Below are 11,171 nucleotides of genomic sequence, written 5' to 3'. Positions count from 1 at the left end.
TATCTGGGATTCACTGTATATAGAATAGAAAATTTTAAATAAAAAAATGTTTATGATAAAAGAACTGAAAAATCCTAATTCTATCTTTTGGTTCACCCTGTATGGTATCTTCCAATTTGTTAGCAATCCCTTTAAATTGTCCACACATTATTCGAGCAGACACGCTTCTGCCGTTAACAATCCTTCTTCCTGAAACTCCCTGCTGGAGACTTGGAGACAAAATCAAATCCATAGGTTTCCTAATAGAGATATAACTAATAAAGTATTGGTGTACTTGAGTACAAGTGGAATTAGGTAGATGCAAGGAAAGTTAATTGCAGTTGCGTGTACTCTGCGTAAAGGCATTAAATTTTGAAAATTTTGATAATTCACAGAATAGTTTCCTATGACCAGAATATTTCATTGATTTTTTATGTGAAAGATGGATCCCATGTCAGGCTTCGACATCTGTCTTGTGTTTACATTACCGCCCAGAGACAGTACACTGTAGTACAAAAGATGCGTACACCTCTGAAATAACTTTCCCTGCATTATAACCCTGGGAGGATGTAGATTTTAAAAACATTTCTAACACTAGAGGCGCTAGTGTAGTTTGTGATGTATAAGCTGAAACGCTGTAAAAGAAAGCAAGCAGAATCCTGTTTTCTCTCAGCTTTCTACAGAATCAGTGACCTCGACGGCGGAATATCAATTAAAATATAGACATAACAATTTGAACAAGCGCCAAGGGGAGGGGGTCCAGCTAGCCGAGGGGAAGGGGTGGGGAGATGGGGGGATGTAGACTCTATATATCTCTATTTGTTTCCTTCATAATGCTCTCATAGTGCAATCCTGTCAGCCCAGTAAACACTTCAGGATCTTCAAAGTTTAAATATCTGTTGTCGTATTTAATAACTCTAGCCTGGTTCAAATGCTTTTCACGTACAGTTCAACCTAGAACTTTGGAGAAATCAAAAGAATAAATATAATGTTGTTTTCTTAACCTACTGATAATGGAATGCTGCAGCTATTTAGTTTTTTAATTAAACAATTATCAGGAGCTTAAAAAACTTTTCCGGCATTTTTCATCGATATTTATTGATTTTTACAATTACTTAGATTAAGGGATGACAAATTTTTAAATTCTTTCAATGTCTCCGAATTTCTGGGTTACACTGTGTAAAATTATAAAATAAATATTTTTAAATAAGATTTCGGTAAATTTTTTATATTCGTTTATTTTTGTTTAGCATTTGAAATCCTTTCTTAGATCTTTCTTAAATAAAGCTTCTTTAAGTTTTTTAATAAATTTCTAATAATGTTTTTATTTTTAGCGTACTAATTGGGATATTTCATCCACTATCTTTAAGAAACTATATTCCTCATCTAAAGCTTTAACAAAGTCCTCTGGTAAATAATGATCCCATTCACTTGAATTCTAAAACACAATTCAAAACAATTCAACACTGAAAAAGATTTGGAAGGGAGGAGGGAGGTGGTTAGGAGGAGGAGGGGGAGGGGGGGGATCCCTTAGCAACCTTTTTATTTTTCTAAAATTAGATGATGAAACTTCAAAAGAGAAAGGAAAATTTTACCATTATCTTGTAAAGCAACAATTATGTATTACGTGACGGTGAAACGATCTGTGTACAGTTTACATCGCAAAATTGCTGTTTTTCGTGTTTATTGGTTTATTTTAAATCAAAACTGGAGTTTCTTACAATCATCTTCCTATTCCACAGTTTTATGAAAACCACTGTATTTCATTAAAGTTTGGAATTATTCTGTAAAATCAAAACTGAGTTGCTTCTTGTTAAACTTAATTTGATGTAAAGAATTGTTTTTTTTTCCTTTGTTTGATCTGGCTTGAGGCATCTCGTGTCTGAGCCTCCTTTATAAAACAGATTTAGAGAACTTAGCATATCCTCTGCTTGCACTCCGACCTTTAGAGGAGCTGGTTTAGTCTCCTAAATAAATTGTACTATCTGTTTTTTTTTAATTTTTAAATAAATGTTCGAAGTCTTCTTCCGTAAAAAAATCGTTTTTAAAGACGATCGAAAAAACTTTCCAAAAAACGAAACGACGATGTGTTCTTTTTCCTGAAAAAATTATCGTTTTTGAAAAAGTAAATTTGAGTCTTGTAGGGTTTAATTTTAGATTTGTTTATGGTAAGAAAAGTTTGTAGATGTCGTCTTTCATATGTTCGATAACAATGTTTAACTTATGTATATTTTATTTATACGGCTTATCTGCTTTAAGGTTTTACTTACTTTACTTACTATAAATACTAACTTCTTTTTCAAGAAAAAAAGTCTGTAAAATGTGTTTTTTTATCTACGTATATGAAAGTAACGAAAATTCAAATTTTTTTGATGATTGCAATAGGTTGCTTTTGTCAATTAAGGAATTGAGTCTTTGCCACAAACTCAAATTGTCTAATTTCTATATCTTTATAACCTGATGCTGTAAATCTTTGGTATTTCAAACTCTGATTACTTGATCGTTTGAAATTTATAGTTTGAAAAATCTAAGGTTTTCGACATTGGGTTATAAAGATATTGGGATTGGAAAATCATAGTTTGTAGCAAAGATTCAATTCCTTTAAGTAAGTATTTTTCATTGATAATTTATAGAATATGTTGAAAATATAGTTACACAAAATAATGGAATTGAGTCTTTGCCACTAACTCTGATTTTCTAATCCCTATATCTACTTAACCCAATGTCGTAGACCTTATATAGTTCAAACTATGATTTCTGTTATATCAAATAAATATCAAAAGTTTACACATTCAGGTTGCAAAGATATAGGGATTAGAAACTTTGAGTTTGTGACAAAGACTCAATTCCTTTCTTAAGATAAAAAGACAAATTGTTTGATTGTTATCGGACATGGTAAAAACAATTGTTACGGCATATGAATCATATTAATAATAATTGGTAGAAATAATCCAATCTTCAAAGGTAAATCTTTAATGAAGGGTCGTCGTTAACAAATTTTCTGTTGTCAAAATTAAGGATCGGCCGTAATAAAGAGTTGTCGTAAACGATCGACTAAATCAAAAACGACCTACCTTCGTTAACGAAACGATGATTTAATAAAAATGCACATTCACATTCTTTTTTAATTTAAAAAAACGATTATTTTCAAACGATTTTTTAAAACGATCGATTTTTTTTGTTTTTTCTACGTCGTAAACATAATGATCAGAAATGTGAAAACGACCCTTCTCTTCTCATTATATAAATCTATTAAAAAATTTTAAAAAAAGATTTGTATAAATATTTATTTTATACCACTATCGGTGCATAAATGTCCTCCTCCACAAAATCATGTTCTCCAGCAAGTTGTATAACTGTTGTTGTTAATGTTCAGTTTTGACATTAGCTATTTGATTATTAAATATAAATTTTATGCAGGCTCTCTCTATAGTAGGTTTTAAGAAGTTAATTATCAATAGGATAAGATAAGTTAAGATATCAATAGGAAGGCTATATCTAATCAATTTCATGTTTATCTGATGTTGTTCTGAAGAAAAATGTTGTACCAACAGCTTTTAAATCAACCTTTCGACGAAAAAGAGTTTTGAAACAAAGTACAAAGAACTGTGGTAGGCGATTATATCAATACAATGAAGACGACTTTTTTATTGTAAACAAGCTTTTTACGAATTAAAAGTTTGCATGCAACCAATGAAATGCTTTGTAAATGGCAGCTTCTCTTGAATTCCATGTTCACATGTATCCATGCTGTTTAACAGCTTGATTCAAATCAAAATTGAGATCAAAAGTCGTCTTTATTGTATTAATATAATCGCCTAATATTACAAAATAAAGAGACTGAGCATTATCCTTTCCGTTTCTACTATTCCATGAACAGAATGGGACTGTGCAGCAGTATTGGCATTCGTTGCAAAACACTTTCTCCCGCCTACAAAAAGACTTTTCAACCTTAACCCTATCACGGGGGGGGGGGGTTCCAGCATCCGGCATCATAGTTGTGAACAAATTTCATATTAGACACAAATAGCCCAATCGTGATAGGGTTAAAAGAGACAGTCCAAAAATAGTGTGTTACATTCCTTTCTTTACAATCCGGAAAGAAATTTACTCTTTAGCATGGAGAATTATGTCAAACTACATGACCAGACTCTTTTATCACACACAAAAGGAAAAATTTCACAGTTAAAAAAAAAACTTTAAAATACGGATTTCAGTAATTTGTTGAATTCGAAAATGTTGTTTTTCAAACAAAAACAGTTTATTAAAAAAGGAATGGTACCTGAAATTTAACCCTATCCCTGCTGGGGTACTTGAAAACCAGGATAAAATTTTCCAAAAAATGAAAAATTATATTGCCATCAATATGCGGGAACAGTTTTAAAGAGTTCCATATAATCATTTAATTAAAAAAACTGAATATCTACAAGATTCCATTATCAGAAAGTGAAGAATACGACATTTGATGAATTCTTTCGATGTACTCTTTTTTAAGGGTTTCACTGTAATTAAACTCTTATGTTTTCGCAATTGAAAAACAGTCATGATTGCAATCTATTAATGATTTTAAATATGGATTTAAGTTTTTGTCACAAACTAAAGTTTTCTAATCCCTATATCTTTGCAACCTGATTGTGTAAACCTTTGATATTCTAAACTTAGATTAGTTGATCTGATAGAATTAAGAGTTGAAATATCTAAGATCTACGACATTGGATGCAAATATTTAGGGATTAGAAAATCAGAGTTTGTGTCAAAGACTCAATTCCTTTCTTGGTTTAGCATTACCTAATACAGCACTTTAAAAGACCACCTCGGCTTTTACATTGACGGTTAAAAGTTGAATTTTCAAATAATTTACAATCCTCATGGCAAATAGATGCATTGTTGCCTGAAATAAACTATTCTTTAAAATTTTAGAGATGGGAATATTTAATTTACTTATTAAGTATTTGTAGCGTACAGTGAAACCGAGGAAACTGTAGAATATGAAGACGACATTAAAGCAATACTGAAGTGCATTTGATGTTTTTACAAAGCAAATAACTCGAATAGATAGTTATGAAATCACGTATTAGGGGAAATGGGCCTGTTTACATTGCACGATTGCGTTACCTCATGGTAATTGGACTTTTAAAATTCATAACTTGAGTTTAAAAGTCATAACTTGGGTTTAAAAGTCATAACTTGAGTTTAAAAGTCATAACTTAAGTTTAAAAGTCGACCTCCTATTCCAGAGTGTTCTGGTTTATACACTGTACAAAAGAACTTACTTCAAAATCTTCAATCCGTGTATCTTTGCTTATACCTGATTGTGGAAACCATTGATGTTTTTTAAATTGGACTTTTTAAACTAGTAGACTTAATAGTTTCAAGCATCCACGATTTCAGGTTGCAACAATATTAGGATTAGAAAGTTAGAGATTAAGTGTTTACTTCATATCGATTAAAAAATGGTTTCTATTTAAATATTCAAGGGTTGAAATACCTACTATTGGGTGACAGGTCTTAAAACCTTGGGTTTCCACCTTCCTCTGCAGAAATGTTTCCTAACAACAAGAGTTTGCAAAGAAATCTGGTAAAATCTAGAGGGTGACCCAATAAACATGGGAATTCAGTGACGAATTCGATTTCGTCTTTTTAAATAATTCTTTGATTTAGTATAGTGATACCTACTGAGAAAGCTGTAATCTGTAAGAAATTCGTCTGCCATGCTCACATTTTGTTTGTTTATGTTTTGACTGCATACGGTTGTACTTAATAAAACAAGAAAATTGCAGTATACAAACAGAATAAACTTGTCCGTCTTCACTGTTTATTTTGCGGAGACATTATAGACACATCTTTACAGTCTTTTACCCTTTTCATAAAATAAACTCTAACAGACATAATAATATTAAGGCTTTTGAAATTAGGTATTACTATGCTAATACATAACAAAGACGATATTGAATTCGTCACTGAATTCCCGTGTTTTTTGGGACACCCTGTAGGAAAATTGTAAAGAAAATGACGGAGTTGAGCTTTGAGATATAGTCTGAAAGTGAGCATCAAGTTCTAGACAGCCTGGACTTTAAAGTGTCGCAACGCCGCATTTGTACTTTTTTGTAGCCCAAGCTATATACATTTTAAATCTGCAACGCGCTTGTTTCTAGCTTAAGTTTGAAGGGAGTAATTGGCAAAATACTGCTCGATTTTTGAATATTTATATTTTCCGTTTCGTTTACATATTTATAACAATGTTACATATACATAACATATTAAATTAATCACTTGTTGGTTACGGAATCTTAATTTTACATTTTTTTATTTGTGATATGGAGAAATGTTTTTATTAGACCTTTAATGACAACATTATTTTATGGAAAGCATTTCGATTATTTAAGAATTCAATATACAGAAAAAAAATAATTCTGTTTATTCCTTTGTTTTACTGAGCTGTACATTTAAGAGCATGAGAGTTTGCGATATATTGGAGGAGCTATCGCGTAATGTTTTCTGAATAAACTTGAATAAAAGCACCTTGTCCTGCAAAAACTGGACAGCTTTGGCCGTATTTCTCTCCGTTAAACCTTTCCAGTCATCTTCACATTGATAATTTGTAGCACAGCAGTGGAAAGAAAAATCTCCATTATTACAATAAGTAAGATTGCCCCCCTGAAATAAAAAGTATATCTATATATAAAAAGCTCTTCATGCTCATATACAGTTTACGCCAGAGATTTGAATAAAAATGACCTGAATTAACCTTGTATGTATACAGATCTCGAACAGCTTCAGAGATAAAACATCCTTACACTTACTTAAGGCCTGCGTGAAATCATATTCTATCAAGGGACTGTCAGCGTGAAATCATATTCTATCAAGGGACTGCCTGCGTGAAATCATATTCTATCAAGGGACTGCCTGCGTGAAATCATATTCTATCAAGGGACTGCCTGCGTGAAATCATATTCTATCAAGGGACTGTCAGCGTGAAATCATATTCTATCAAGGGACTGTCAGCGTGAAATCATATTCTATCAAGGGACTGTCAGCGTGAAATCATAGTCAAGGGACTGTCAGCGGAATTTTAAGTGACTCTCCATCCAAAGTTGGCAGCGCTCGACTCCAGTAGAAATGCCCATGTCAATTTTGTTGAGAAACCACATTTGAAAATAATCAGTTTTCAAGACTATAAACATTGATATCACATTCATACATGATCAGACAAAGCTGATAAGGTAGCTGTTGTGAATCGGACATTCCCATCTGGGCCTGGTGGGTCAATTGAAATTACGCCAACAGTCCCTTTAACGGAATTTTTCGATAATTTTTGGAAACTGATTTTTGCTTTTACAGAACATTTTCCAGTCCTACTTGAATCCTAATCAAAATAAATATGAATTTTCCTTGTTTGATTCTCCATCTTTATCCGTGTTACGTATTTCCACTGCTGCACAAACAGAACCATTGTTTTGAAACACTTCTTTATTCAGACAATTATTTTCTAAAATTAGAAATATATTTGTAACTAATTCTGATAATTTTCTAAAATATTAATGGGAATTTTCGCGAAAAATGTAAGGGGTTCTGGGTATAGGCTAATATTAAATGAATTTGATATCGATTGCTACCAATCTTACTTTTATCTGTTGCATCATATATGAAGAAAATGGTTAAAAACATCCTATACCAGAAGAGTTTAGCGTCCATATAAATTCACAGAGTTGAATCATTTCACTCAGACCGTAAATAATTCAATTGAAGTTATAATTAATCAATAAAATGTTATACCTTTTAAATGTCCAATTCAATTCGATGCATTCATAGTTGATATTTCATAATATTTTTTTTTATATATGATGTACTTTAAACGACCATTATTTGGCCACCAGGTGTCTCCACTCTCATGATATTTCAGGTATTTCACTCGGGAGTTGGGAAAGACCAGGGAGTAAGGAATAGAAGGGAGATACAACTGACGCGGTTCGCCCTACCATATGGTTATGCATGCTTTGCAGACGGGTACTCCATTTGTAATAAGAAATATTCAGAACAGGTTTCTGTATACGCGGTAATTGTACATCAGTCAAATATTTCTTATTCAAATCTCCCTTCTATTCCTTACTCCCTGGGAGAGACTCCTAGCGAATAGCGATCAATATCGAATTCAATTCGATATCAGCCTTTATTTACTCTCTTTAATTTTTCGCGATCACTCCCCCCTTTAATATTATCATAATATTACCAGAAGGTTACCAATTATATCAATCATATTAAGATTTGTTTCCACATTGTTTGCAAATGTCGTCAGTGCCGCAAAACCCGTGTTATAAATCTTAAATCAATCGTGTGCAAGCAAAATATCTTTTTACATGATAATGATAATAACCGTCCTCCACACATTTTCCTAGATTATGAACTATTAACACTTTGTAAAGCCTCTAAAAAATGTGAAAGTCTCTATTTTTTCCTTGGATATAATCCTCTACCCAGTAATCCAGTCCTCTATCCCCGGAGATACAGAATAAAAACAGCTTACCTTGGATATAGTCCTCTACCCAGTAATCCAGTCCTCTACCCCCGGATATACAGAACATAAACAGAGCCCAAATCACCATTTTCTAGATATTTTGAAATGTATTTATTTTAGAAATATTTTATTTAAAAGTTTTGAACCTAAACACTCTTGTTAACCATAAATCCACCCTGAAACCTTTCTCCCATAGATGTCGTCTTGAAATCAAATCCCCTCCCAGAGCCAAAACCAAACCCAACCTTCTCTGTCAATAGACACCAAATCCGTGAACAGTGAAAACACCACGCACCTCTAACCCTTTACTAAAAGTAAATTCAACCTAAAGTCTGACCGCGTCAACTTTGTTGCACCAGCCAGTCCTATTGAGTGTCTGCTTTATTTATCCGATGTCCAGGCAATACAGTACAAACTGGGACCGGAAATGTTGACCCAGCTCGGAAATTCAAATGTACTACGGTTGCCCGTGACACGATTTAAATATAGAAATGATTAAAATTTGTGATTATCGCCGTAAACAATAATTTTTGTAACCAACCGGGTATTTATTTTTCAGAAGTCACAAAACGTTTTATTCTACTGCTCCGTTCAACCCCTCATTTCCCCCTACCTACCGCAAACTAGTGTATAGTATGTTTAACCAATTATCATAACAATTTATACCAACATTTTAACTACATGAAAATATTGTTACCCATGTTTAATACACCTATAATTTATTACAGGTTTAAAATACAGATTCTTTTGTGTTTGCAACTTGTGTATGTAGAGGAGAGCAACGCACCCTTGACCCTTTACTAAAAGTAAATTCAACCTAAAGTCTGACCGCGTCAACCTTGTTGCACCGGCTATACCTTTTAAGTGTCTGCTTTATTTAACCAAAGTCCGGGCGATACAGTAAAAACTGGGACCGAAAAGGTTGACCCGGCTTGCAAATTCAAATGTACCACGGCTGCCCGTAAGAGGGGATATCTACCCGAGCAAGTTCGAGCTCGTTTTGATCTCAACAACCCAACGATTTTTAATTGAAAATATATGTATATAAAATGTATGTATATAAAATATATGTATATAAAATGTTATGATAACTACTCTAGGGCCTTTTTAAAAAGTTGATTTGTTAAGTTTTGCACTACATTTTTGCAAGCAAATTTATTTTGCAGAAAAAAAATTTCGATTCTTGCATTTTTTTAAATTCTCCAAATAGCGCCCAAAAAATTGTATCATATCATTTACCTTCTTTTCTTCGCTGCTGTTATGCCATTCTAGAATTCATTTTATTTTTTCTATTTATCAGAATTATTGTTCATAGTTGCAAACAGTATCATTTTGTTTATTAAAGAAACCTACCGTCTTTATTANCTTCTCCACTATTCACAAATATTTGACTGAATTCACTTCTTGCTCTTTTAACAACAACATTTGACTGAGATTTATAATATCAAATTGCAATGATTAACGTTGTAATAAGTGAGGATGAATGTTGTTTTATTTTAATCCTATTAAAAATACTTAAACCCTTACATATTTTCCACATCAGCCAACATGCTTTAAATCATGTTTTACGCTGAAATATAACTTCACTTGATTTTGCAGATAAATGTATTTTGTATCCCCCTGTTTAGTTAAAAGAATAAAATATTAAATTATTAGAATAAATAGAAACTTTTATCTTTCTCTTTGATTTTCCGCACCTAGCTATTCATGATGTTTTGTAAATAAATCATTTATGAAATAATTGTTGACATAACCATTAGAATTAAATTCAAATATTTGTAGGGTTTTTAGGATGGTTTTTTGCCAACCGTGGGTCTCAAATCTGTAAAACGTAAACATTTGAATTTTGAAATGTCATCCCCTCTTTAATGCTTTCCATAATGTGGATTCGTTTTAATTTTGTTCAAAAAAGTGCAAAAAGCACTGCAAAATGCAAATTGCTAAAAACTGCAACTTTATCCTTCTTTGTACTATTTTAGTAAGCCAAATAACTGTACAGCAATTCATATTATTCTATGATATGACAATTTGGCATGAATTTACAATTACTGCTTAACTTTAAAAAATGGCAAAACTAGTTTTGCAAAAATGAAATTTGTTTTTTTAGCAAACCTAAAAGTTGTTAAAATGTTAAAAAGCTAATAAAAAGTGAAAAAATGCAAAATATGTAATTATCAGATAACTCCAAGTTTTTACTTATTTGTGCAATTATTTTTGCAACCCCAATTTTTTAGACTAATCTGAATTAGCCTATTTTAAGAGCTTTCCAAAAAAGTATAATCTGTCATATTTATCTTTGAAAGGGTCTCACCTCCCCTCCCCCCTCCTCCCTATAGCATAACCTGGTTTTCAAGTACCCCAGCAGGGATAGGGTTAAGGAAAATATTTGTGTTAATCCTGGTTAAACTTGGGGCTAAGCAAAGTTCCGTTAAGAAACGGAGGTTTTCGAAATTAACGGAAGAGTCTGTTAATGAACGGCAAAAACCTTTAATTTTTAAATCGTTGACGAAAGTGATTATAGCCTTCTAAAAAAATTAACAGTTGAACACGAAAACGAAACGGATCTTTTTTAAACGGTGAATTTCGTTTTTTCTGCTTTAAAATGCATAAAAGGCTATTAACGATTTCTTTAACCATTAACTACTCTTTTCATTTTGTAATAATGATATCATTGACA

The 11,171-nt window shown here is 32.2% G+C and overlaps 1 protein-coding gene across 1 annotated transcript; it reads right to left on the bottom strand.

Moving 5' to 3' along the window:
• Nucleotides 1-132: 132 nt before the first annotated feature.
• On the bottom strand, nucleotides 133-9,830 carry LOC111716641 (uncharacterized). The gene is made up of 14 exons (XM_023492116.1): nucleotides 9,734-9,830; nucleotides 8,504-8,585; nucleotides 7,371-7,468; nucleotides 6,718-6,789; nucleotides 6,502-6,636; nucleotides 5,468-5,528; nucleotides 4,768-4,870; nucleotides 3,837-3,910; nucleotides 3,277-3,335; nucleotides 1,830-1,946; nucleotides 1,361-1,417; nucleotides 1,241-1,255; nucleotides 806-901; nucleotides 133-239 (listed from the first exon to the last, which is right to left on the bottom strand). Exons 2-14 carry the CDS (start codon nucleotides 8,580-8,582, stop codon nucleotides 174-176), a joined length of 1,032 nt encoding a protein of 343 aa, XP_023347884.1. The 5' UTR covers nucleotides 8,583-8,585; nucleotides 9,734-9,830; the 3' UTR covers nucleotides 133-173.
• Nucleotides 9,831-11,171: the final 1,341 nt, after the last annotated feature.

The sequence above is a fragment of the Eurytemora carolleeae genome, unplaced genomic scaffold (assembly GCF_000591075.1).
Source record: "Eurytemora carolleeae unplaced genomic scaffold, Eaff_2.0 scaffold2098, whole genome shotgun sequence".
Lineage (NCBI taxonomy): Eukaryota > Metazoa > Arthropoda > Copepoda > Calanoida > Temoridae > Eurytemora > Eurytemora carolleeae.
The sequence above is the reverse complement of the archived record's forward strand: the minus strand, read 5'-3'. Positions and strand labels throughout refer to the sequence as shown.

What these genes read in the sequence shown, in the direction of transcription:
- LOC111716641 (XM_023492116.1), bottom strand. Translation starts at nt 8,582, where the DNA reads ATGGTGATTTGGGCTCTGTTTATGTTCTGTATATCCGGGGGTAGAGGA. An exon ending in TTCATGGAATAGTAGAAACG is followed by an intron (nt 3,336 to 3,836) that starts GAAAGGATAATG and finishes TAACAACAACAG; the next exon opens with TTATACAACTTGCTGGAGAA. An exon ending in ACATTTATGCACCGATAGTG is followed by an intron (nt 1,947 to 3,276) that starts GTATAAAATAAA and finishes CAATTTATTTAG; the next exon opens with GAGACTAAACCAGCTCCTCT.